The 27,675-nt window shown below is 52.8% G+C and overlaps 1 protein-coding gene across 6 annotated transcripts in view; it reads right to left on the bottom strand.

Moving 5' to 3' along the window:
* The window catches only part of Foxp1 (forkhead box P1), a 516,185-nt gene that overhangs the window by 37,226 nt on the left and 451,284 nt on the right, over window positions 1-27,675 (bottom strand). For all 6 annotated transcript variants that reach the window (XM_078033591.1, XM_078033596.1, XM_078033595.1 and 3 more), the window contains one exon: window positions 6,971-7,075. In XM_078033591.1, coding sequence (XP_077889717.1) covers window positions 6,971-7,075 — 105 coding nt within the window. The remainder of the gene's footprint in view (window positions 1-6,970; window positions 7,076-27,675) is intronic.

The raw sequence follows: 27,675 nt of genomic DNA, 5'->3' as shown, positions 1-27,675 counted from the left end.
AGAGCTTTTTTATGAGACCTGTTGCCAACATTAGTGTCTCAGAATGATCTCATCTTTCGTCCTGGCTAAATTCCAACACACAATTTCATTAACCCAGGTACCGCAGGTGATAAAACTCATTTTTCCCTAAAGAGACAGCTAAAAAGTACCAGTTATACATTTATGAAGTACCAGCAATCAAAATTATGGATTTTCTAAAAGGTTTTTAACTACTTTTATTGAAAGGAAAATCGCTGTCTCAGACTTTTGTGACACTATTGCTAATAATAAATTTTACCATTTAGACATGCCCGTAATATGGTAGACAGTGTCAATAAAAAGTACAGAGCAAAGATGATCCCTGTCTTTTAAGTAATGCCTTCTAATTACACACCGGAAATGATCACGTGAAACTCCTAAGCTAACTGATAGCTTTAAAAATATAATAGCCCACAACAACCTACCTACTGGAATGTTCGTGTGCCGTGGACACGTTGGCAGCTATATGCAGAAGTGAGTAAGCAGATGTTCAAAAATATTTCTAATGCTTTAGAGATTATAAGAAAAATTTAAATTCCATTTGCATTTCTAACTAAAAACTTGTTTGTTGAAAAAAAAATGTGTTCCCACATTATCTGCCTCTCTGAGAGCACGCAGTGGCGTGGCGGGCCTGCTCCCTCTGGCAGGCCCTGGGCCCTCTCCGTCTAAGATTGCACACATCACTAGAGGGCACTGTGGGGTCTGGGCCACGTGGGCCTCTTCAAGTACGGGGCAGGTCTTGAACTCCTGAGCACAGCCAACAAGGTTCAAGAAGTAACCTTTCCAGGGGAAAACATGTTTTTCTTGGTAACACCCAATTTGTATTTTTCTAAGACAACTGAAAAATGCAAGTTGAGTAGAAAAAGTCCATTTCATTAAAAAAAAAAAAAGTCCAAAAGTGCATTTTGCCATTCTCACCTCAGACCGGATGGGGGAAAATCTGTCCCCATCATCTTGAGATGTAGATTCTGAGGCTGGCCCTGGATTTGCATACACCCACTGCCCAGCCCAGGGCTCCTGCAGGGGGAGGGAGGTTCTCTGCACCCCAACAGGGCGGGGGAGCCCAGGGCCGAGAGGGGTTTGAAACAATTTATGATATCCGGGCTCCTTCGGCATGTATCAGCGTATACCTGGTTTCTTTAACATACACTTTGTTTTTCCAAAACCACAAACACAGTTGCTGGAATTTCATGTGGAAGTGCTTAAGGGGCGGGAAGTTAACACCTTTGTGATCCCTGCAGCCTGGCGTGGCCGCTCCACAAAGGCTTCTTTGTAGGGCTTTCTTGAAATGTTTTCTTAACATGCTCCAAGTAGTTTTAGGCAGGGAAGTAAAGTAAACAAGATGTTACCATGATAAAAACACTTGTGAAAACAGAGCATGGCCCGGCTCCTTTCCCATAGAGCTCTTCACAGTTTTGAAAAGTAAAATTCACAGAGGAGAAATTTTAAAAAGGCAAGCACCAAGAAAACGTCTCCCCTGTCTGTGGCCTGGACCTGCAGAGGGGCCGAGTTCCATCTCTGGGCATTTTCTCTCAACATTTTGCTGCAGGTCTTCTATCTGAGCTCGCACTGAATTTATTTTGGCTTTCATAAATTATATACATCTGACTAATATGCAAAGGAATTTCTGTTTGGTTTTGGCATGGGGCTTTTCTCCATGAAAAATAGTCAAAAGAAAAAGAAAAACGTTCAAACAGAATACTGAGCAAGGATAGGAATTCTACTCCTATCACACAAGGAAAACCTTTCCGGGAGTCTGGGAGCCCAGCTCTGAGGGGGAGCCCTGCCCGCAGGCTGTGGCCCTGGGTTCCACAGCAGAGCAGGGAGCAGTGCAGGGAAGGGCACAGCTGGAGGGTGGGCAGGCGGGCAGCAGTCACCCTACACAGAACACCTGACCTCACGTGGCGTGGCCTGCTCTGACTTCCTGATCTCACCTTCTAAGTCAGACACAGGGAAAGGTGCCCCTGCCTGGGGGCCTACCCCCCACCTGGCCAGAGCATCCGGGAGCCTGAGCCTTTCAAATTCTTTTTTCCTTTAAGAAAAGGGCAGAATCATGAATCCAGGTAGAGACTGAAAGGGAAGAAAATGAGGAATCAGCACCGAGGCCAGGGGGAGGAAGTCATGAACCAGGAGCCAGGAGTGTCACCTCTGTCACCTCCGTGCAGCCCCGGGGGCAGGGGTGGGGGGGCTTGTTTTTGTTTTGTTTTGTCCAAGGAGCCTGAGCAACAGGGCTGGGGATTTCATGAGTTAGCTGAGCACCTGCTGCTCTCAGTCAGGCCACAGAGCAACTCACAGGAGGAGGAGGAGACCCAACACGAAAACTGAAACTTGTTTTGAGAAGAAACAGGGACATAAATGCGTAGGATGGCTTGGTGTCTGCTGATGCTGATAAAGCCACCCTGCTGCCTCCAGGCAGGGTGACAGCATGGCTCTTTGGGGAGTCTCTGAGATGGGGGCCTGTGGCACCACTCACCTTGGGAACAGGCACTGCAGCTGATGGCAGGGAGGTGGGTCTCGGTCTCTGTTCACCAGCAGGCAGGACAGTCCCTCCTCAGGTCTGCCCTGGAGGCTGGTGCCTCTCTGCCACCAGCCACACTGGACAGCTGCCTGGAGCTCCCTGAACAGGGACTCTGGGCCCCCAGCAGGAGCCGCAGAAGTCTGCAGTGAGCAACCAGAGGCACTGTCCCTGCACCAGCACACCAGGCACCTGAGACCCTGGCACACTGGGGAGGTCACAGGGCCTGACGTAGGGAGGCTCCCCTGCTTGGGATGAACCCAAGGACTGGAATCCAAACGAGCTCAACCCGGAAAGCAGCGTCCAGGGCGTGAAACCACTCCCCACCAGAAGGACAGGGGACACCAAAATGTGGCCCTAAGTCAGACGTGAGCAGACCAACCCAGGGGCACACCAGGCTCCCTCCTCACTTGGCCTCAGTGGACCCCGAGAGAGCAGAGGACAGTGGATGAAGAGAGGAGTTGCCACCTTCGGAGCCAGAGGACACTGGTATCCGCTTCCTCCTGGGAAAACACGTGCCATCCCTGGCCCTGAGGGACACGGCTGTGTGGGACCATTCACAAATTGTACTAAAAAGAAACGCCTCTTCTAGCCAGACTCACAGTGATGCATGCCGCAACCCTGGCCACTTGGGAGGCTGAGGCAAGAGAAGCTCAAGTTGGAGGCCAGCCTCAGCAACTTAGTGAGACACTATCTGAAAATCTATATTTTTTTAATACTAGGAATATAGCTGAAGAACTGGGGTACAGCTCAGCGGTCAAGAGCCCACGAGTTCGACATCCAGCACACTCAGAGAAAAGGTCTCTTCTGATCTTGTGACACAATGCTACTCTGCTGGGCCACAACCCCTCTCTAAATAGAAGGTCAGAAATATGTGGATATTTAAAATCACGCCTCCTTTAAAACACACTTGGGTAGGTAAGGAGAGCTAACATCTTAGAGCTGACGGGGCAGGCCAGACACTCCACACGACAGGCCCCTCAGTTCCAGTAGCCCTAAGAGGCCGTCCTGCCGTGGCCTGTTGCACGCGTGGAGGCCGAGGCTCAGGCCGCCATCCCACACTCTGCGAGGAGCGCGCGGCTTGCTGCTTCACTGCGTGTCTCTACACCCACTGCTTTCAGGAGAAGGCCAATGTTAAAAATCCATAGAACACATAAAGCAGGGTCCATACCCCAGCTACGCTGCCGTGTGGAGATCTTGCCTCCGCCTCTCCCAGGCTGTGTGACCTTACATAAACCACCTAACTCCTCTGTGCCTTGGTGTCCTGCACACTGGGAAGAACACTGCTGTCTTACCACAATCAGGGCTGCGAGGACCAAATGAGTTGACATTTGTGAAGGGCTTGGCACTGTCCCTGTGGTGCAGTGTCACTGAACCACAAAGTAATGCTAGAGGATGTAAAACGGGGGGGTAAGAAACATCTAGGCAGCGGCACCTTCATGGAGGTGAGAGCAGCAGGCGCTGTTGAGAACACCTGGAGAGTCTGAGCACTGCCTGCGTCGAGCTGCCCAGGCCTCTGAGCTCACTGCTGGGAGGGGAAAAGGCAAACCAAAGGAGGGGAGACCAGTGGAGACCCTCCCGCAATTGCCCACCCACATCCCTGCAGGCAGGCTTCCACCGCCACTCACTGGTATCAGAGCCAGACGTCGCCCCTCACAGAAGCCACAGGGTTTCTACTTGAGCCATGGATCTGGCCCCACCCTGCAGCCCTTTGCAGGGGAAGAGAAAGCCGGTCTCACTACCAGGCCGGGCACAGCTGCAGGAGAGGCGCATCTGCAAGGCACGCACTCTCCCTGACACTGAGCAATTGCCTGAGGTCTGAAAGCTCTGAATCTCGGGGCATTCAGACCATGCTCTGGAGGGGCTGAGACCAGCCATGTGTAACTAAGGGAGGCACCGAGACACGGTGCCTGCTACAGGGCTCTGCCTGCTCGCAGCAGCTCTGCCCTTCCCAGTGTGCCACACTGGTCTTAGCTTTCTGGAGCAGAGTCTCTGGTCCCTGGTCCCCTGCAGGCTCCCTAGGGTGAGCTGCTCCCTCTGCTCTGTAGGCACAAGCCTCGGTACCACACCTCGATTGGCTCAAACCTAGAACACGACTCGTTCTGTGTTCTTCAGCTCCACTTGGAAATAGAGCAAATAGAAAAATCAATACTCTAACAGCCCTCTGAAGCATCTGGATCCAGCCGCTCCTGAAGCGAGCAGCGCTACTGGATTCCCTTGCTTACAGGAGCCAGTTATCATCCCCACCTTGTAGGTCTGGTTTTCCTTAAGACAACTCAAGTTAGGTTTGTACAACTGGCAAACTAGTCTATTCTGGAAAACACAAGTCCACAAATAAGCACCAGGACACAGCCTAGCAGCCGTGGCCAGCTGACAGTGGGCACTGCAACCACACTGAGCCAACAGGGCTGAGAACCTGCCATGCGAGACCAGGATAAGTGATTGACAGGTGGTCTCCAAGGCAAGACAGAGACCCCCAACGTCCCCAGAGGCAACAGGGACTTTCTCTCACGGGAATCAAATGCAGGCCCTGTTCCAATTACCCTGAGAAGCTTCCCTTTAGTACTAGAGCAGGTCTGAATGGCTGTGCCCTCCCTCCCTCTGTGGTCTCTCCCCACATCAGAATCTAGCTATCATCTTATACATCCACAGACACACACCTCCTATCTACAGATAGGCATCTCACGAGTATCTGCACCTACATCTCAATTGTCAGCTTCCGCAGTGGAGCATCTGGGCATTGCCAGGGCTAAATGTCTCCAACCAGTGACCCTGGAGCCTGGCATCCCCTGTGGCTCTATGGTGGATCCAGGTCATGCAGCGATCCTTCAGCCCTTGGGACTTTGCAAGAGTCAGTCATAAGGGGCATCAGGGAGATGTTCGCCTGGGGTTAGTGCAGAGGAAGGACTTAGAACTCGGAAGGCTCTTCTGCCCAGTTCTTTCCTCTCCTTAGATAAATATAATTAGGCAAATGATCGGGAGTTAGCAAAACAAAGATCTCATAATGATTGATTTATACAAGAAACAGAGCAGAGTATCCCCAATCTGAATGACAGTGACTGGTTTAAACAGAGCATCACAGCTCTCGACATTTAACGGCCATTTTGGTCTCTTTTTCCCCAGTAAAAATATTGGTTATTATTGCCTGTGGTCATGCAGAGGCCAGGTCCATTGGGACACCATCACACAGCACAGAGTATCATCTGATCCAACTCAGTCCTCACCCTTTGCCCTCTCCTTCCCCTCTCCCCTTCCCTACTCTAGTGGTTCTCCTTCTATTTATTTATAGTTTTTTAAAATTTGTGCTTTATAGATATGTGCACAACTCTCTAAAAGTGATTTTAGGACTTAAGTTTTCAATAAGCACATGATGCTCTTGATGTGGAGGAGTGGAGCTGGGAGGCTATGAAGACGAGTCACAGGCTTCTATGCATTCATCAGAAGACTGTCTGCCTTCACCAAAATGGCTCCCAGCGGCACTGGGTGTGCCTCTGAGGGGCTTTATTGCAGTATTTGTATCCAGGTCCGTAGAGATAGACAGGGAGACTGTCCTCACCCCGTAGAGGCCTGTTTTCTTGGAGCTCACATGTGGGAGAAACGCCGTCAGAGAAAGGATGGCCCCCCAACCCCCCTCTATGTCTGTAAGCTGCCGTGCACCCACAGAGGGGGAGCAGCACAGGTGCCTCAGCCTGTGACAGAGGCACAAGTGTCCTGGTGCACACGAGGATATCGCCACGTGACGGACACTGCACCCACACGGCCTTCAGCCTGCAGGTCAGTGGTGCTGTTCTGTGAGGTCAACAAGCAGGGCAGGCCTGTGGCTTAGACCAACATGGAACGACCTTCGAGAGGCGCCCAGGTGCAGAGAGCAGCCTCCCACTGGGCCAAGACCCACCCACCGCTTCCCAAAGATCTGATGGAGCTCGTGGCATCCTCCCTGCGAGCCCAGGAGCTGAAAAATGGACAACAGCAACATGGTTTAAAGGTAAGGAGCAGGTCAGCAGCACTCCCGACCTTACAGGGTCCTCTGCCTTACAGCAAAGAAGGGCCCAGTCACAGCGGACCAGCGCGGACACCAGCTTTGTCAAGCTAGCGTGTACGCCAGATATGACCAGCACATACAACTTAAATAAAAAGTGGAAACTAAAACATGGCAAATCAACAAACAACAACAACAAAAATCACGGACACTCTGAGAAATGGCTAAAGTCAGGCTCTCAGCAAGGGTCTCGCTGCCCTTGCCACATCTCCATCGATTTCATCCACCTGCGGTTGGATTCTGTCACTGCTCCTGGGACCGTATGCGGGGCACATGAGCTTAGGGACCACTCTTGAACGGTGGCGTGGAGCCCCAGGTCAGCAAACCCGTGATAAGCCAAAGCGCGAGCACGGGCAGTGACGGCCACAGAAAGCCCAGCACAGAAAAGAACCTCTTACTTCAGGAAGGACGGGAAGTCTTCACACACGGCCTCGCAGCCCGGCCACTTGCACACGCCGTGTCCGTACAGAGGATGGCTGTGGGGGTGCTCTTCGTGGGACAGGCTGAAAGGGAAGCACAAGGACAGGCGTGACTGTGCTGCGAGGACTGTCCTGCAGGAGAGGACATCAAGGGCCAGAAACCCACACCCAGGGCGGACGTGGCGGGCCTCTCTCCTTTCCCCTGGAAGTTACTAATTCCACCTTGGTTTTTGAAAGCAACATGGAAGCTACCGAGGTTGGAACAACACACTCCATACCCCTTTAGACCCAATCTCCGACACACTAGGCACCCTTATGGGTGGCGAGTGGCAGTGTCCCACGGGCCCCTGGTGGAAGGCGAAGCCCTCCCTGGGGGCGGAGGCTTCTCCACAAGCTGCAGCTCTCCAGCTTCTCGCTATGTCTCCAACCCACAGTAGGACAGTTTTCTTCCTTTCTTCTCCTGAAACTGCTTCCACATATTTTTTCACACATAATCTTATGCAGCAAAGTAAAGTACAAGTTAATGATTCACAATAATAAAAGTAAAAGAATTTAGCAAGAACAATCCATCCAAATACACGATCAGGTTTTAGAAAATAACCTGGCCGCTCCAGGAAGACCACACTGCTGCCGTTCCCGCCCCGGGCGAGGGTGAGCAGGAAGGGGTTAAGGCTCCAGTGGGGCTCCAATCGATGCGTAATGATTTGGCCACCGGATCCAAGTCACGGGGTGCTTTGATCGGAGCCATGTGGTGCTTGGGGAGGGGGGTCTGTCGCACTCCACGATGAACCGTCTACTCCAATATTTTCTCCTAGGTCTCTGCATCCAGACTGCTTTCAGACAAATTATTTTTACAGTCGTTTCCATAACCTGAGATTCCATCAAACAGAAATGTAAAACTAACAGTGAGAGCCTCCTTCCCACCAGAGCACGCTCCCTCCACGGGGAGGGCGGCCGGGAACTCCTGGGCTGCCTCCCCTGACTTTGAACTTCAAGCACTGAGAATTACGATCTCCCCCTCTCCCCCTCTCCGTCTCCCTCTCTCCCTCTCTCACTCACACACACACACACACACACACTCTGGCCTGTGTTCTATGTTACCGTCAGGATGTGTATTCATATCTGTTATCGATCCACATCCTCAGAGCTCGGGTACACAACTGCCACTTGTCCCTGGCTTCTGAGGCGATTAATTCACAGTGAGAGTGCAGGGAGCCCTTAGAACAGGAGCACTCACAGTTAACACACAGGCACACAGAGCGGCACCTCGGCAAGGGCCATCAGGTCCCTCTATGGCTCCTCAATGATTCTCTGGGAAATCGAAGATAATTTGGAGAGAAGGATGAACTCTTTTGCCCTAAATTAGAAAGCATAGAACCAGAAGCAAAACTAAACAGAAAAATGGCATGTACAAGTCCAGGAAGGTGACCCTCTTATGAGAACAGCCCGGGACCGGGGCACTCAGGTAGCACTGTGTGACAGAGCCCCTGGAAGCGTATTTGAGAAGCAGTCAGGCGGGTGGCGCTGCCCTAGACCCAGAGGGAGCCGCAGCACCTGTTGATGCTCAGTGCCAGGCTGGTGCATGTGTAGAAGAGGATACAAAGCTGAATTTAAAACAGTTACCGAAAATACTAGAAATGAAGGAAAACATCAACAGTCCTAGAATTCTCACATATTATAAGAAAATCATTAACAAAACAAAACAAAAAAAACCCAAAATGTGTTTTTCTATCATAGTTTAAGATAAAAAGAAAAGCTCCAATCCTTAGTATTTTCCTCACCAACTTTACTAAGACTTTATGTATTTATTCTTACCATACTAGGGGTTGAACCCAGGGCCTCGTGCATGCTAGGCAAGCACTCTACCACGGAGCTAGACCCCCAGCCCTTTACTAACACTTTTTAAGTATTCTCATACTTTTTATAAGAACTAATATATTCATTGGGCAAAATTGGGAAAAGACTAAAAAGAAAAAAAAACTACCTTATAACACACACATGCTTTCCATACATATTTGCATGGAGAATTACATTATTCTTTTCCATTTGACATAATTTTGCGACTAACTTCTCATGTTATTAACCAGTCTTGGAAAATGCTCTTAGTGATGGGTGACAGTCCACCACCTTAGCTTCAGCTGAGAGCTCAAACTATGCAGTCCATCCTCCTGTCTCAGATGGTGCAGGTCCCTCGTGATCCTTCAATCTGAGTGTGACACTAGAAACAACCTGCACCGGGCCACCCACGCCAGCGCACAGCCACTTCCACCAGGAGACCCGCTGGGGGAGCCGAACGTCCATTAAGGAGGACTGCGATTCAGAACCCATGGCGAGTGCCCGAGGCCGTGGTCCTCAGCAGCCCCACAGCAGTGCTTTGTGGGATTCTTCAACTCGGAAGCCAAGAGCCTAGTGGGAACCGCAGGGACCGTCACCAGCTAAGGATGGCTAAGGGCCACACGGTTGCACCTCCTGGGCGAGGTGGGACGTGAGCTGAGAATGACAGGAAGGGCGGTAATGCATTCCTGGGAGATACCCTGGGCATGTCCTGCTTTGGGGGCAACTTATTTTTGGTGTTGGGGATGGAAGCCAGGGTGCTTGACCACTGAGTACATCTCCAGCCCTGATAATTCTTTTTTCATTTTTTGGAGACAGGATTGACTTAATCTTTGTTGTTGCAATGCTTTAATAAAAAAAAAAAAAAGTCGTCGGGTTTTCTGTGGCAAAACCAGGCACATACGATGGTTGATTTATTCGTCTAAAGGCTCCAAGGCCCCAATGAAAACTACTCTCCTCTAGGAATTTCCGTCTAGTTCCACTTGGTGTCATTACCTCAAAGGACAGAGGAGAACCCACCAGGACCATGCAAGGACAGCCAGGGACATCCAAAGTCGAAAGAAACTCAGCCCCCTGCCACGCGAGACCCCACTGAGTGACTCAGGAGGCCTCGTGCATGACGGCCGTTGCGATGGCGCATCTGTATTCTCCAAAGCCCACACGGTGCCCAGCTGCTGAAGACAGTGCCCCTGCCCACCCAGCCCTCACCTCCCCTGAAGCCTCGGCGCCAACATCCGGCTGACCACTCTCTCTCTTCTAACCGACCGTTACCAGCAGAAAGGGAGACACCACGCGCACTGCTGTCACCTCCTTTTCAGACAGACGTAAATGTCACCGAGGTCTTTCAAATACCTGTGACCGACATGAAGCATGTCTGGAGCATGTCTTTGGGAGGAAAGAGGAGGCTGGCAGGGCCCCCCAGGGCATCCCTGGAAAGACGGGGCCACACCAGATGTGGTGGCCTCTTGGGGCTGGAGGCTGACTGTTCACCGTGTCCCGATTTGTGCCTTCTCAAGTTTCTATTCTGTGCTTTAAGGGAAAGTTTTGCCATGTAAGTGTTAGCTTCTTACACACCCGTGTGGGCACAGTGGAGGACTTGCGTGCCGGGCAGGACTTGCGTGCCGGCCAAGGGCTGTGCAGAGGTGCTGGGGAAGCCTCCCAGGCTGCAGGGGGGCTGGGCGCGACCACAGGGCACTCTGGACGGGCGCTTTCATGTCTCCTCTAGGAGGAGGAACAAGCCTCGGTGTTCTCACTGCCTCGTGGCTCAGAAGGGACAAGGAGAGACATAGAAACTGAAGACACCAAGGTCTCTAACTCCGATGGATCAGAACTCCTTGCACAGGATGAGCCACGGTGGCCACTGGCGACTCCCGCACTGAGGGGAGCGGGTCTGGAGCCTCGGATGATCCTCAGCTGGGCTCTGGCTCCCGGGCTGCTTGCTCCAGCACACGTGGAGGCCCGCTTGGCTCTGAAGCGATCTGGTCACGCCCGCCCCAAAGGTGAACTCTAAAACATCAAGGGCCAATGACTCAATAATGTGATTTTTTTTTTCCAGGTGACTCCTAGGGTGGATATTCCTAGATGTAAAGATCACTGTCCATCTCCGCGGACTCAGCACCTCACAGAGCACAGGCTGGATGGGCGTCAGGAAGATTCGTGAAGACAGACAACGAATACATCGTTCTGTTTAATTTCTGGGCCAACATGTTCTCAATTAGTGCTTGCTGATTTTTTTTTTAATTTCATACACAAAGATCAGAATTATGCAAAGCTACAGAAGAGACCAGACAGTTCCTATTATCTATCTGGACCCTTATGAAATAGTTGACTTGAGTTTTCTTGATCATCCTTGATCTGTGGAGGCAACGTGCTCTTAACACAAGGAGAGCGACAGTGTTCCGATGAGAAGATCCAGTTGGCCCCAGGAGGCAGGACTCCACGTCAGCACGCCGACGCCACCAACGCGGTGGGTGCACAGTGTTACCCTCGAGGACACCTTCTGTTTACTCTCCACACAGTAGCACCGGCCAGAGCCCTCCCTCCAGCACTGGCCTGGGCCTCACAGATCTTCCAGAACAAGGGTGGTTCCACCTGATCGGCTCAATTGCTGCCCGCCCAAGTTTTCTCCCTAACCAAATCTTCCAACCAGAATCGTTAAGTCAACCGGGACAACTTCTCACGTCTGGGGACAGACGTCTCTAGCGACACTCAAAGTCCTATAAGATATATCCCCCCACCCCCGAGTGCCTAAGGGAAGAGGAACCTTTGAAGGACACAGAAAATCTAGACCTGGCCGTAGCCCGAGACATTTCTGCCAACTTGAATGCCAATGTCCCTTCACCTGAAGCCACATCCTAAGCTCTTCCGGGCAATGTCCCATGACCCCAGGCCTGTCTTCAAATCTCCCCCTAATTTGTCTTCTACTCTTTCTAAATTTGCCTATTTTCTTCCTCATTACATGTCTGATTCACCTGTGGCAGGAGGTGACATACTGTGCCCAGTACTGAGGCCCAGCCAGAATCAGGAGCTGTGCTTCCTGACAAATCAAGTCACGGAACGTCAATCTTCTCCAATGGCTCAAAGTTGCGGGACCCTCTGTTCCTCCTTTAAGTTCCACTGAATTATACTTCATACACCACACGGTCCACACACCCCGAAGGGTCTCCTTCAACGGTTTCGAGTATGTTCCTCGAGTCGTGTGACCATCGTCACAACCTAATGTGAGAATACTTTTATTACTCTCCCAAACACATCTGGGACCTTCCAGCAGTCACCCCTTTCCCCCAAACATCCACGCCTGCCAATCACAACTCTACCTCTCATCTCCAGAGACCTGTCCTGTGAACAGTGCGCTACGGGCTGCCTGCGCTCAGTTCTTTGGGGTCTGTATTTGGAATACGGGCCTGTGTGGCGATCCGAGGGGAACACAGGCCATGCTCCAACAGGGCTGCCTTTCAGATAGGCCCAGCGCTATGGTCAGGGTTCCCACTCCTGTGCATCCTTGTCCACACTGGCGATGTGGCTCCAGCCACCCTCGTGGATGGGAAGGGCTCCTCCTCCAGGGGGCATTTCCCCGACAGTCAACAGCACTGACCCACCTTCATGTGCTCACTGGCCATTGTTTTAGCTTCTTCAGAGCAATGTCTGTTCAAATGTCTGTCCTGTCGTTTAACTGGGCTGTCCCTTTATCGACGAGTTGCAAAACATGTAGACACCTGTGTTTTCTGGATTCAAATCTCCCATCAGTCCACACTTTGCCAAGAGGCACTGCGTCTCTCAGTCTCCACGGTGTCCTGGAAACACCGGGTTTTCATGACAATCAAGTCCGAGTTATCTGTTTTTTCTTTGCCCTTGTGCTTTTGATGTTATATCTAAGAAAATATCGCCCAAGCCCAGGTGACTTGGGAGTGGGTCCTCGTTTTTCCCAGGGTATAGCTTTGGCTCTCACATCTAGGCCCACTGTCCACTTGGAGCTAATGTCTGCGTGAAGTCAGGAAAGGGACCTGGCTGCTTCTGCAGAATGCTGTTCCCCACCACCTGATGGAAACACTTTGTAACCCAACAAACACTGGGCTGCCTTGTTAAGAACCAACTGAATATAACAACGGGAGACTTCTTCAAATTTTCATTTTCTTTTGATTTTCCAACGCACTGTTGTTCTTATTCTCAAAAACACATTTATTAATTACGAAACCATTTTTTGAAATTAAACCGTGACTTCTGATATTGGATGGGTGGGGCAGAGATAACTTTTCCATAGACTTAAAACCTTAGCGGCTGAACTTCTTGAAGATGAGTGCCTAGGGGAAAGTCTTTCCCAGGTCCCGCGAACCACTCGTATGCCGGAGATGCTTCGAGAACAAACCCTGTGGAGTGCAACCTCCCGTTCTCTCGGGGGCGGGATTTATGTCTAGAAGGGCGGGGCTCAGCGGGTGAAGACCTCACTTGTCATTAGAGCTATCTATGCTCACACCAGGAGCACATGGGTCCCCGCCCTGCCCTCTGTCTGCCCATCTGCAAGGGAAGGTGCCCCTCCACACACTTCTGCCAAGGACGTGCAATGCAGCGGGTACAAGTGGCCCACCTGCTCACACGTAGAGCACAAGTGGGTCCTGGCTGCGGGGATGGACTGGGTGGCACCATCCTCCACAGCTGCCATGTTCCTCCAGTCCACCCCACCCCAAGCCCCACTTCATAGCTCCCCTGAAGTAGGGGTTGTCCTGCCTCTCTCCCTACTACCACCTTCTTTGTTCCCACCACTGAGGACTGTCCTAGAGCCAGCCAACGCTGACCACTGCTCATGGCCCCGTGTCTGTCCTTGTCCTCATCCCTGGTCTCGAGTCCGTGAGCACATGCTTCTCAACAACAGCGAGAGGCACAGGGTCCTCCCTCTCAGATCCGTCACGCCCACGCGCTGGTCCGCATGGCCGAGGGATGCGCCCTCCCGGCCCCACAGGCAGCTCAGCCCCACGCCTGGTGCCTGGGGAGCCGCCCTGATGCACAGTCCCAGAGCCGAGCTGCACCGACTGACCACACCGCCACCGGGTCCAGGAGGTCACGCTGCCCTGAAGCTCTTCCACTAAGCCACTCAATGCCCCAGTGAGACCCAAGTGTCAGGGCAGGGGCCTCTCGGGGCTGAAGATGGAAACAGGGATCAGAGCATTCCCACCTCGAGACTGCGCCCGACTCCAGTCTCCAAATCAGATAAGACCGACAGCAGAATTCTGCGAATAAACCTGAATGTCGGAACAGGCTCAGCCACACGTGACAACCCCGGCCAGATGGGATGTCCCCAGCCAGACGAGACGGCTCCTCACAGAGGACCCCAGGAACAAGAGAGGGTGGTCTGGCCACTGTGACAGACAGGGCTCCTGCAACCCCCAGCGCCCCCGTCCACCTCAGAGTTCATTCTGTTTTTCATACTATCCCCATCTCCTCAAAATCAGCCGGAGTCCAAGTGTGGCCTCGTGGAGAAGAGAAAAGGACAGGCTGAGCGCCCTCCAGTCCCCCCTGGAGCATGGGGAAGGGCAGTCTCACATCTGCCTGAGCAGCAGAGGAGGCCCAGGGATGCGGGCCTCCCACCTGTTCTCCTGACCTTCTCCCCAGCTGTAGGGAGGACTCTGCTAGGAGCAGAGGGCTTCTCACTGCACCCCAGAGCTGGCCCACAGCGTGGACGTGACTTCTCCAGCACGCCGTGCCACGTGCGCACACACTCACGTACACACGTGTACTACGTGTTCCTCCGGCAGTTTCCCCAGCTCGCCTGCCTCACGGTCCTACCACCAAGACAAGGGTGTCTCACCAACCCTGTCGAGGGCTGCCTGAGGGAGCGCAGGCGCCCGCCCCCACACACCGGGTCTCCCCCTCTCCCAGGCAGGGAATCCTTGACTCTCCTTCCCCAGAACGCTCATCATCTCAATTTTCTGCTGCTTTTCAAATCATGTTTAATTAGAGGATTTCACATTCCCTTGTGATATGATATTCATGAGTAAAACTTGCAATTGGAGTGACTGTGAATTAGTCTATTAAGTGCCACATTTGTGCTTTTAAACAATGATGGAGATTATTGTTATTATCTGCTCTCAATATTGTGCTTGGAGATGTGAGGACTACCTTAACTAACTCCACATCTGAAACGCAGGCTATTAACCACTGATGGCCAGGGCCCTTCTTTTTTTATCCTCCTCCCCTTTGTTGAAATGTAAATCATCCCAAAAGGAACACAGGGTGCTGTTCTGCAGCCGTCCCGCGGGCCACGGCCCAGTGGTGGTGCGGGACGTTGGGCCATTCTGAGAAGCATGCCCTTGGCTTACGGAATTAGGGACTCATGCACCATGTCAGAATCGTGACTTCCCAGTCGCAGCTTCTTATGAAATCTGTCCACTAAAACATTAAGAACGTAGTAGCCGTGAGTACGTGCAGAGGACGGCAGGAAGGACCCGAGAACGCAGCCGGGGCCTGTGAGACACGTCTCCGCGGAGGGCGAGGCCTCCGCTGCTGCCGCTGTCCCTGGAGCAGTGCTTCTCAAACTTTCCCTGCCTGGGGAGCTCCGACAGACAGGTTCTCACTCTGCAGTCTGGGGCAGGGCCCAAGATGGCATCCCAAGTTCCTGGGAGGCCGTGCTGTAGCACCAGGGACCAGAATGCGAGCACCACGGATCTCAGAGGGCCCCTCTAACGTGTCTCCCGAGACACAGCTGTGCTGAAGGACCTTCTCAGGAGGCGTCCGTTCCATGAATTCTGGGTGGAAAGGCGAGGAGCAGAGGAGACCCACCAAGCAACGCCACCAAGCATCGGCTGTGGCCCTTTTGGCTCCTGTCTGACTTTTCAAAAATACCTACAAGTGACAAAGCAGGAAAGGCCACCTTCACTCCTGCCTACTGAACACCCACTTCACATCAGCTGGGGTGCCCGGGGACGCGGTCAGTCAGCAGTGTGGCGCACCGGGTATCACACCCCTCAGGACTATCCCCGCACGGAGGAGGGCTCACCTGCGGGTGGACAGCTCAACACCTCCTGGTCCCCACACCCTAGGTCGGCTTTCAGAACCCTGTGCCCGAGCCTGTTCCCATCCCCCAACCAGGAAGCAGAGGACACGTGTGGAAAACAGTGGTGGACCAACTTTGTGGGAAGGTAAGTGATAGCTTTGGATTTTCCTAGGGTTTCCATGCGCTACGGAAGTTAGCATGGGCTACGTCATCCGCCAGAAGGAAAGCAGTGGATGTGAAGGCCAGGTAGGACAGCAAAGGGCCCGGTGAGCTGGCATGGTACGGTCAGTCCAGGCCCCTCCCCTCTCAAAGTGGTGAGGCCCATCGCAGCACCCAGCTCCAGATGTGCCCTCAAGGTTGTCCCCCTACCCCCTGTCAAGTGGGGGAAGAATGCCTGTTTTTAAAGATGAACAGAATTTTAAAGATGTATTAGAAAAAATGAGGCTGAGCATGTCCTTCCTCTGGTTTCACAGATGCCACTTTACAGGATGAGGCTCAATTTACTGGATTTTAAAAAGCGACTTGCTTTAAAGAAAATGCTACAAATAACTGCAGGGCGGACACAGCACATCTCAGGACAGTGGGGGCCCCATTCCCAGCACAGTGGAGGTCGGAGTCCCCTCGCTGAACACCTCATGTGAACGCTCATGAGGGAGGACCTCTGGGTCATCCTGGACTTCTGGGACTCAGACCCACACAGGCCCAATGACACAGGGCAGAGCTTCCAGTGCCCTTAAGACCTGACCTTATCACTCAGGAACAAGGGGCGTCTGGCGTGGGGAACATCTAGGTGACTCGTAAGTGGTTGCCTTACAAAGGCTAGGAACCCTGGGCCAGGCGGCAGGCCCTGACGTCACACTCACCACCAGCCCTGTCACCAGCATGCCCCCGCTCCCAGCTGCACGGGGCAAAACACGCCACCGCGTTCCCAATGTCTGCAGTGTGGCCTGGCAGGATGGTGCGCAGAGACCTGGGGCAGCAAGTGGGCCACAGCACAGTGGCGCAGGGACAAAGGCCCGCGGTCAGGAAGGTGGCCTCACATCTGACACCAGCAAGGGGACACCCTGCGGCCAGGGCTGTCCACTGCCTGCATTAACACTGGGTCTTGCTAAGAAACCAAAGGCTCTCAGAGACTGGGGCAGCAGCTGTCAATGCAGATACACAGACAATGATCCAAAGTCACTAACGTGTGGGTCAGTGTGTCTGCGCTGGTGTGTTACAGGCCAGCCACCACCTGTCCACAGGTTCCGGTGCATTAAGGACCCAGAAAAACAAAGAGCATCTGTAACATTTCCAACGCGAGCTCCTCTGAGCTCCTCCTCCACCACGCACCACGGAAGTCAGCATGGGCTACGTCACCTGCCAGAAGCAAAGCAGTGGATGTGAAGGGCAGGTGGGACAGCAAAGGGCCCGGTGAGCTGAGGACACAAGCCACCCACTCAGATCAGGCTCCTGTGCCCCCCGGGTCCCTCCTGACTTCCTGTGAGCCCTTTGGTTTCTCTTCCTGCAGATGCTTCAGTTATGTCCACTGGGGTAGACGATCCCTACCTTTAACTTGCTGTTCAATATTATTAAACACCCGTTTAGTGATACGCACCACGGAGGGTTCCGAGAACCTCCAAACTAGGGTGCGCACAATTCATGAGTAGGGCACGTCAATTCCTCTATGTGCGTGTGCTAACGCAGCTTTCAAACGCACAGATACACGTGTGTATGTGCAGGCGTGCTCCTCACCGCCAGCGGCTGGTTTTTTAAATACAGGTAAGACACTGGGACGTGCACACGCGTGACTACGTAGTCCGATGGGATGCACTTTTCCAGCTTCTGTGGAGATGAACACTGAAGAGTTTGGGGTCACCTGCATCGGCTGTGAGGGAACGGGTGCTCGTCCTCGGATGACGCAGCTCTGCCCGATTCCACAGCTGGGGACACAGGGCTACTGAGCAGGTGATGGACATCAAAGCTGCGATATTTGATCTGGGCCCAGCTGCTGAGAGGGACAGAACGAGGACAGAGGCCTGGAGTACAACAGACCCAGAGAAGAAATCCAGAGAGATGAGGCGCCAGCAACTGCCAGCGACTTGCATGCCAGCAGCGCGGGAGTCCCCGCTGGGCCACACTCTTGAGACACTTTTGTCTTTCAAACAACTAAGGACGCGTCTGGGCACGGAAACCCGATATTCCTAAATAATCCCAATCTGGATGGCTTCTCTGTCCCTCTGACCTTCAGAAGGGATGAACGGGGTGCACAGGACAGCACTTGGGAAGCTCAAAGCCCCGTCAGGGCAGCGCAGTGGTTTTCATGTGCAGTCCCTGGGAGCCTGCTGAGGAGGAGCACCTGCCGGCCCACCCTGACTCACGGAGTCGGGCCCAGCAGCCTGGGCTGCAGCCAGTCCCCCAGGTGACCCAACGCAGGCGAAGGCCGAGACCCAACCCCACCAGAAGCCAAGCGGTCTCCCGTCTGAAGCATCTACAGGTATCGAAAGAGGCCACCCGGGTGCTCCCACAGCACTCGGGGAAACAGGCTGGCAAAAGTGCGACTGCTCTTGGTGGTCTCAACCTCTGATACCCATGAGCTGGCTTTTTTCTGAATACGTCATCCAGTCTCTGCCATGATGCCTAGCACCTGGCATGAGCCAGGCTGGGTGTGCAGGGGTGTGACGTGGACCACAGGACAGAGGCCTTCTGGGGGTGGGGGTCAAATACACCAAGATCACCAAGACACTCCACAAGTGCACATTTTGACAAATGGTCTACAGGATCACGTGTAGTTATGGACATGGTTTTTTTCTTTTTTTTTGGTACTGGAGGTTGAGTCTGGGTGCTCTCACACTGAGTGATGCCCCCCAGACCTTTGGACTGTTCTTATTTTGAGCTGGAGTCTAGGTTTCCCAAGCTGGCCTCCAACTGGCAATCCTCCTGCCGCAGCCTCCTGAGGAGCTGGGCTGTGGGCACGTGCCCTGCCCTGCTGTAGTCTACGCTTCTAGGGCTGCAGGGTCTCTCTGGCCTGCAGGTGTCTGTGTCCACGCCGTTCTCAAATTAGACCGTGAAGCTATGAAGAGGAAGAAGTGCTGCCATCCTTCAACTCCCAGAAACCAGAGTCAGCACTTGATAAACGTCCACTACTGCAGCTCAGGTTCTCATCCAACAACCTCACGGTTATGGACCACGGCGAACTCATATTCACCTACTGTGTGCCAGCAGCTAAAGCAGGTGTTCCTCAGTCCTCACAGTCCCAGCTCTGAGGCGAGGCTGGACACCGTGCCCGTGAGACTTGGGAAGCCAAGCACACTGAGATGAAGTGACAAGCAGCAGCCTGGCCCTGCAGTCCAGCTGCGGAGCGGCTCCTAACAGCTGTCACCAGCACAGCACTCTGCAAGCTGCGGCCACCATGCAGCACAACAAGTCCCATTTTTTGCCTCTGCCCCGAGGCCTTTGCTTCCGCCTATAGGGGTGTTCCCTTTCCTGTTAGGGTCTGTTCAAGGGACAGAATGACAGGCATGGCCAGGCCACCCTCTCCACCTTGCTTAGCTGCCTGCCTGCCTGCCCCTGGCTCCAGGATGTACCTCCTGTCCTTGTCTAAGTCCAGGTCTGTTTCTGCACTGTCCCCTGCAGTCGTGACCAGGGAGCTCAGCTCTAAGAGCCACAGCCCAGGACACCTGGCAGGTGCTCCATGTTGGGTAAGACGGTTGCATGGACACACGTGGTGCTGACACCGACTCGTGTCCCACTTGGAAACAGACTTCGCTGAACTCTGGACAGCTTCCCACTTATCCGTGGCGAGCTCCTTTTTAGTTCTGTCTTCACCATCCTCTAATTTATTCAAACGCCACTGGATTATTCCAGCTCCTGGTGTCAATTTTTTTCTAATTAAAGTAAACTGCCATTTATTTCTCACACTGATCTTTAACAGGAGACATCGTGTTCTCCTCACAAATGTGACTCATGTGGAGAAATGTGAGTCGAACACAGGGCTCATGGGTACGGGGCGACAGGCCTGGCCTGTCACACTGCAGACACAAAGGCCGTCCCAGACCAGAGGCGTGGTCGGGCCTGGGTTCCCAGAGTGGGGAGCCTTTTGGGGGGATGAACTGGAATCCTAGGACACACCCTCAGGGGGCCCTTGAAGGCGATGACGACACACGGGAAGGCGGGTTCCTCTCTTCCGGCCATCCCAGGCCCTCACAGCACAAGGCGGAGCCCAGAGCTCCCCAAGAACCCGCAGAGAGCAACCCAGGGAGAAAGAAAGAAGAAACAAGGGGAGGAGGCCTCGGCGGCCTGCCCCTGGGCTGTGACAGGACAGACTGTGCAGGGAGCCTCACAGGTGGTATAAATACCACCAGCCACAGTTGCCACGGGTCTGTTTACCAAACAAGAACACAAACAGGGACACACAAGCAGAAGCAGCCCCAGTGGCCTATACATGGCCCGCTGGTGCCTCTTCCCAAGTGCCTCCAGACCAGCGCCGGCCCGCCCCTCCCTTGGTACTGGAGACGTCCCCGCGCTGGAGCACTCTGAGCTCGCTCAGGCTCCATCTCCCTCCCCCCCCCCATTTTTAGATAAAAACTAACCAGCCAAAAGTAGCCCAATAATCCAAACTGCACAATGAAGATTGTTTCCACATCTAAATGGGGAGAAAAAAGGAGAGACAGGGACACAGAGGGAACAGACACCTGTTTATGGGACTGTAGCACAAACACGCACTTCTCCTGCCCTGTCACTCCACCAGCCACCACCCAGAAAGGCCCCTGCCTGTGCACACCAGGTGTGCGTCGCCCCGTGGAGGTGACCAGGGCCTACAGAACAGCGGCAAGGCCCAGCTGCGGCGGCAGGTGAGTGGCACAGCGCATGTGCACAATGAAGCTCAGACCTGAGGTCCAATCCCAAGCGAGGCGGCGGCCACTGGGAGCAGAAGCCCCGGCTTCACACTACATTGACCACAGCCCCTCCCGGAGCAGCCCAGTGCCTCCCTGTGAATGGGACCGAGCGCCATATGGACGGAGACACTGAACAAGCTGTACAGCTCTTGGCGACATGTGCCCGGGGGATTGTCCCATGTAACACCACCTGGGCTGTGGCGATTGTGCACTGCATGCGTCGTGGCCCCGGGGAGCCCACTGGGATGTTATTTCTGAGTACACACAAAAAGGAAAATTACAGTTAGGAGAATTCTCTGGCTAGCGTATCTGTTGCTCAATTCCAGAAATAGCTTCCCAAAGGAATGGTTATCTTCTTTATTCACACAGGCAGAAGTGACAAGCCGGAGCACATATTAACAATCTCCCTTTGTGAGCTCCCACTATTGTTCTAATGAGGAGAATATACTTTATAATATACTTAGGCCTGGCCTGATTACAAAAGGGGGTGGAATAAAGAACTTTGGGAATGCTGTACACATGTAACACACTCATTTGCATGGCCCCAGCGAGCCAGCCAGTGGGGCGGGGGCTCCCTCCAAAAGACCTGCGCGCCTGGCGACTGGGCCAGGCAGCGGGAGGAGGACGACCAGAGCTCGGCAGGGAAGCCCTCCTGCCAAGTCTCCAGCTCTGTGCTCCTCTGCAACCACGACTGGCTTGGGAACCTGGCAGTCATGAGGGACCACAAGGACACCAGGACTCTTCCAGGCTGCCTGGCCTTCGGGATGGAGGTGCTTAGGTTGCCCTTCTGCGATACCCACCGAGAAAAACTTCCACTCATGAAAGGCAGGTGGGAAATGCTGGTGCGCATTCCAACAAGCACCTTCTGCAGGTGAAAGCGTAAAACCCAGTACAAGGGGCAGCGCCGTAGCAGTCCTCCAAGGCTGGAGGGCCCTCTCCTCTGGCCATGGCTTCCCTTCACCCCCTGGGTGTGTGAGCACAGGCCCTTCCACCCGAGTGAACACGGAGAAACCGTGAGCTAGCAAGAGGCCTCGGCAGAAAGCCTGTGGCCGCCAGAGCCGTGCATCAGGACAGAATGTCCAGGAAACTGGGGGTTCCAACATTATTGGCCCATTAGGCATGGAATGAACGGCCTATGGTGGAGATTCACATCACACAACGTCCCAAGGAAAAAACTGAACATCAACCAAATTCAGGAGCAACTTCTAACGTGAACGTGCCTCTTCATATCAATGATGTCATTTTATTAGGAAGCATTCATCACTTAAGCACAATAAATAGAAAAAGATCTATGGAGTCTGATGACGCTGTGTGTGACAAGGCACTTCACTGAGGTAAGACACAGCTACCAGGGGACAGTGGCCGAGCCGTTCGTTTATTTTTTGTTTTCTTTAAATCGCCCCACAAAGTGAAGAGGCAAGGAAACCCATAAAGCCTGGCCCCTTCTCGCACCTGTGTCCCACTGGCCTGGGAGAAGGCCCTCCTCCTGCTCAGGCCCACGAGCACCCGGCTGCCAAGGCTGAGATCAGTGAATGGCAGCCTTTTGGAGCCCGGCTGGGTGCCAACCAGCACAGTGCACTTGGGGTACAAGATGCCCAGGAGCCCCCAGAGGGTGCTTCTGACTTAAGAAAGGAAGCCTTGCCCTCAACAGGCTCCTTCTTCCACTGTATTCAGACAGTGCCAGGATGCTGCCAGGACCCTGCACTGAAGCAGACCAGCCCCCTGGGCTTTAGGCTGCTCCACACACCTGGCAGGACACGGGCAGCCTGCTCGCCACAACTCAACCTGCTCCTTCCACTTCCAGCCTCCCAGCCTCCACCCTTGAGGAAAGACGAGGAGGAAGAGAGGTGGCTGAACGGCCAGGTGCAGCCCCGGGCTGTGACCACGGGAGGGAGGACTGCGCTTGGTCTTGAACCCCTGGCTTTACTCACTGGGGACCCTGATCAAAGGTCTAGGCTGAGCCAAAGTGGTTCTGATGAGCGGCCCAGCTGGGAATCAAGTACTTTAGGGTCAGAAAGAATTCAGGTCTGGCCCCTGCAGGGCCACTAACCATCAGTGAGACTCCCGCAAGTTCTAAGACCCTTCTGGCCCCAGTAGCACCATCTGTGCAAAGGGGACCGTAACCCTACTGTGAAACAGGAACAGGTCAAGTCCTCTCTGCACTGCATATCACACAGAGTCATGGTGACATGATCATTAGCTGCTTCTCATCACCGTCACATGTCAGGGTTAGATTTCCCAGAGAAGAGAAAAACCGGACCTTCAAGAACTTATGCCTGAGACCCCACAGACAAAGTGCAAACCGAGGCCTCTGGGAACAGAGCCAGGGGTGGGTCCTTCCAGCAACATGGCTTCTCTGACAGCCTGCACAAGAGTGGTGACTGCTGTCTTTGTGCACTGGGATGTCAATCAAATCTGGGGAGGGGGGAATTCGGTTCTTGTCAACAGTCAAGACCCAGGTAAACTCAACATCTTGCCTGCACTCCTTCTCGAACTTGAACATGCATGTCAAACCCCTGGGGACCTTGCTACAGTGCAGATCTGGGTTCAGCAGATCTTCGGTTAGTCTGAGGCCTGGATTCTCTGATAGGCATCCACGCCGTGGCCCAGCTGCAGGCCTGCAGCCTGTGCACACCAAGAACCTAGGTATGCATGGCAGATGCAAATTCCCACATGCCATCTCAGAGCCAGGGAACCCAAGTCAGCGTGGGAAGGGCCCAGAAGGCTGCCTGCTTCCTGAACTCCCTGAGAATGACTCTATAAACAGGAGGAGCAGGTCTGATGGTGAAGGTCCAGGGATGCAAACTTTTTCTAAAGATGGCTACACAGTAAATATTTGAGGGGCCAAGTACTCAAGCTTTCTGTGGTAGTGCAAAAGCAGCCAGAGGCAACAGATCAGGGATGAGCACAACTGTTCCCAGTAAGACTTTATGCACAAAAGCTCACAGTGGGCTGCATTAGTGGTGGGCCGTGTCTGCCCACCTCTATTGCAAACCACTGCAAAGCTTCCAGAGTACTGGCAGGTCGGAGTCAAAATTTGCAACCCTTTGCACATTCTTCAAAATGCCCTTGTGGAAAGAAAGAATTATGAGACCTGCTTTGCTCAGACTTTCAAATAAACAAACAAAAAGAAAAACAAATTACTGATTTTTGAAAAACAAAATTGAAATGAGGAAGAACTCTTGAGAGTCATGGGAACAATAACTTATTGCTGACATTTCTGGCTCTACAGACTCTGAATCAACATGAGAACACGCAAAAGCTAAAGACTCATATATCTAACAGTCTGGGAAACTTTAGCAGTTAAACCAAGAAGGGTGACATTTATCCATCAACACAGAATTTAGTTTAAGGAAACAAACAAACAAAAAAAGTCAAAACATCAAGCATGTCCGCATTTCAAAGTTCCTTGTCTTCTGAAATCATCAGGGCCCAATAAACATGAGCGTCACTGTTACATAGTCAAACACGTGGCCACCAGTCAAGAGGCCACAGGTCAAAAGCAGAGACTGCAACCAGTGAAACTGTCCCAGAGCAAAGGAGCCGAGCAAAGCCTGCAGGGGCTGTCTCAAGGCTGCTGCCAGCTGTGGGCCGCAGAAAACGCAAGCAATACCCCTACCAGGAGGGAAGGAGGGAGGGAAGGAGGGAGGGAAGAGAAAAGGAGACAACTGGCACGCTTGGGGTCCGTCAGCAAGTGAGGATGGCCGTCCAGGGTCACCCCGAGGGATCAGAGGCAGGTGACACCTCATGGAAGACAGGACCGCACTGGGGTTGCTGGGTTCTGCGGAGAGAGAGTATGATGGCCTTGGAGGAAGCAGGGTCCACCCAAGCTCAGGCTCTGCAGAGTTCAAGGAAATGTCTGAGCAAATGCTTAAGGAAGCCTTGTAACAAGTATTTAGAAGAGCCAGGCAGCAGCGGTGCTCGAGTGAGTTATAAGACCTCTTCCGATGGCCAAACTGAAGGCAAAGAGCGGGGAAGGCTCTGGGCAAAGGAGCACTGCTTCTGTGGACCATGGAAGACAGCGGAAGCCCCACAGATGCAGGAGGCATCCAGCAGAAGCTGCAGGGTAACCAGGCAGGACAGGGCGAGGACGCTCCAGGGGCAGGACTGTCCTCCCGTTGGCCTGTGTGCAGATCCTGCAGGGCATCCACGCTGCGCACTGGGTTCTGTTTGGGGGTTCGCCAGCCTCCATGAGAGGCCCAGTAAAGGTTTCTATGTTCCATAAAAGAGGAAACGCTACTACCCTCACATAAGCGCTATGATTTGCACATAGTAGGTTAAGTCAATAAAGGTTTTATTAAATTTTAAGTTGAATAAAATTGAACATTATTTAAAATTTAGAATCACTGAATTTTAAATTCAATTTGAAATTTCTTTTAGAGATACAGATTTCAACATATCATAACTCAGCATTCACCTCCAAACTGAATGGAAACTTGAAGTCCTGTTCTGTAAATGCAAAGTCAGACCTGAACCTGGATCTTGGGCACGCCACCAGCTGGCTCTGCGACCTGTAACGTGATTTCCTCATCTGCAAATTGGGTGCAGCAGCGTGCATAACGTGGGCTGTGGCTCCTTTGCGCATGGCACAGGGAGGGGATTGACTGAGCGCCCTCTCTCCCTTCCCTAGTGCACCATAACATAATGTGATATTTAGAATTTTAATTCAGGCAATTACTTAAGTAGTAATTGCTATTTGTATTTACATAGCTGCTTTGATCCAAAAAGCTCAAAGGGCTTACTAAATTTAGCATTTTAATAAATGTTTCATTTGCATTCTGTTGATTCTGTTTACCCACACCCCAACTTGGAATTTTCTAAAGTGAGACAGTCCGACAACTTGAAGGGACATGCCTTCAAGGTCAGAACCTGCCCAGCCTGAGACTCATCTGTGTTACAGAAGGGGTCACAACTCCCCAATCCCCTGGAAGATAGGAGAGCAGGAACCTGGTGTGCCTGTTCCCCTCCAGCTTCTGCCCGCCGAATGCATCCCCACGGTGCTTCTCCAAGGCCCTGACGACAGAGGTATGTTTATTGCACCAGTGAATTTATATGTAATCAGCACAATAAACATTATTAAATTGTCAGGAGAAAAACCAAAGTAGGAAGTGCAGCACCAGTACTGAATTCTAATGATGCTGAGTGTCCGCGGCTTCTCGGGGACAGGATCTTAACAAGCCTTGATTTCAGCGCTGGCCTCCGCCTCCCAAACCACATGGGCTGCTCCTGCAGTAACACTGCTGAATATTGATAAACGTCTCTGCCCCGCGCAACAGGGAAGTGGGTTTCTATTGGCAATCTTTCCCAAAGTGTGCTTTTCCCCTTCTCTGCACTCAAGGGTTTACCCTGAATGATTTAATTATAATTTTCCTTGTGTAAGACAAATTAAAGAGGAGAGTAGGAGTGGCGTGCCAACCACATTATTTATCTCCTGAACAGATTGCTGCTCACCAGACCCCAGAGCTGCTGTGGCAGAGGCTGCTCACGGGAGACGCACCAGGCCAGGGTGGGGGACTGGGGGGGCAGGAGTTTTCCAAATGGCAGGGAGACTTGCCACCCGGGTGCCACGCACATCAGACACACCACGACTCTAACCATGCACCCAAACTCTCGCAGGACTGCCTTTCCCAACGAGTTTCCCCACAGAGCCACCCCAGGCGGGAGTCAGTCGGGTGGAGGGGCGCTGGGCGTGATGTTCCACGAGAACGGGGCAAAGAGAAAGCTCTGCCCCAGGAAGTGGAGGCAGGGCTCTCGAGGACCCGTGTTCACAGGAGAACTAGCAAGGAAGGGCCAGCTCCCGGCCAGCTTCAGGGAGGACACGCCCTTAGGGACAGCAGCAGGCTTTCTCCCTTTCCTTCACCATTTCCCACTATTTAAACCGCACATCACACATGGGACTTTTAAATTAATCATAATAGGGAATATTCATTTTAAGTACCTATATACATACAAAGCTGGCCGACGAGTAATTGATTTTTTAAATGATCAATTCTATAAGCTTAAAAGCGTTGAATTATCTTTAGGTGAAGGTGTTCTTGGCCTTCCTGGCTACAGCCAGTGGAAACGTGCCGACTGGGGTGGGGCAGCGGCACGGCTCAGGGGGAGAGGGCACACCAGGCCCTGGGTGGGCTCCAGCCCCAGCAGCAGAAACAATAAAACACAAGAAACTGCACTGGGGAGGACTTTCTTTGAGTCTGGCCACATTTCCTCTAAGCCAAGAGAATCAGGAGATGACGTGATGGAGTGTCGCTGTGTCCTCCCTGAGCACACAGCTGGAACGCCAGCCTGTCTTTACACCCAGGCGCAGGCTCCCTGGAACCCCAGCTCTCTTCCGACCCGTGGTCTAACTCTGGCATTTTCATGTATCGAAATGGAGACACGGAGACAAGGCACAGTGTCCATGCACGTCCTGAGAGAAGAACCCAACCAGCAGAGCATCCTGGAACCAGTGTCCCTTGGAGCCACTGAGCCTCCAACGTGCCTTAAGACACCCACCTATCACCTGGCTGCATCTACACAAGGACAGAACTGCCAGGGGACACCCCTTGCCCTCCCGTGAGAAGACTGCAGGGAGACCTCAAGTGCACCCGTCCACACTTCTGAGTGCCAGGCCTCCCAGGCCTGTGGATGGAGATGCAATTCAATTGTCCAGCAGCAAATGGACCACAGCCACCCTAGGATAGGAAAAGCAAGTCCACCAAAGGGCAGCAGCCCCAAGCCTCTCCTTTCAAGCTATCTAAGACTTTCTATTTAGAAAAAATGATGATGATGATGATGATGATGATAAAGACATGAGGGGAGATGACAAAGCAGGGATTCAGGCCACCTTCCTGCCATGAGTGTCTTTCCCCACTGCAAAGGGGAGCCACACTCTGGCCAGTGGCTCCAAGCAGCCTCGCCCTGTGCCCCATCCTGTTCCTCAAACTGTTCTCAACTAGTCCCTGTAAAGCATCTTTTAGTTTTTCACACCTGCCGTGGAGATGTAA

The sequence above is a fragment of the Ictidomys tridecemlineatus genome, chromosome 16 (assembly GCF_052094955.1).
Source record: "Ictidomys tridecemlineatus isolate mIctTri1 chromosome 16, mIctTri1.hap1, whole genome shotgun sequence".
NCBI lineage: Eukaryota > Metazoa > Chordata > Mammalia > Rodentia > Sciuridae > Ictidomys > Ictidomys tridecemlineatus.
This window is presented reverse-complemented; position numbering and strand designations above follow the sequence as displayed.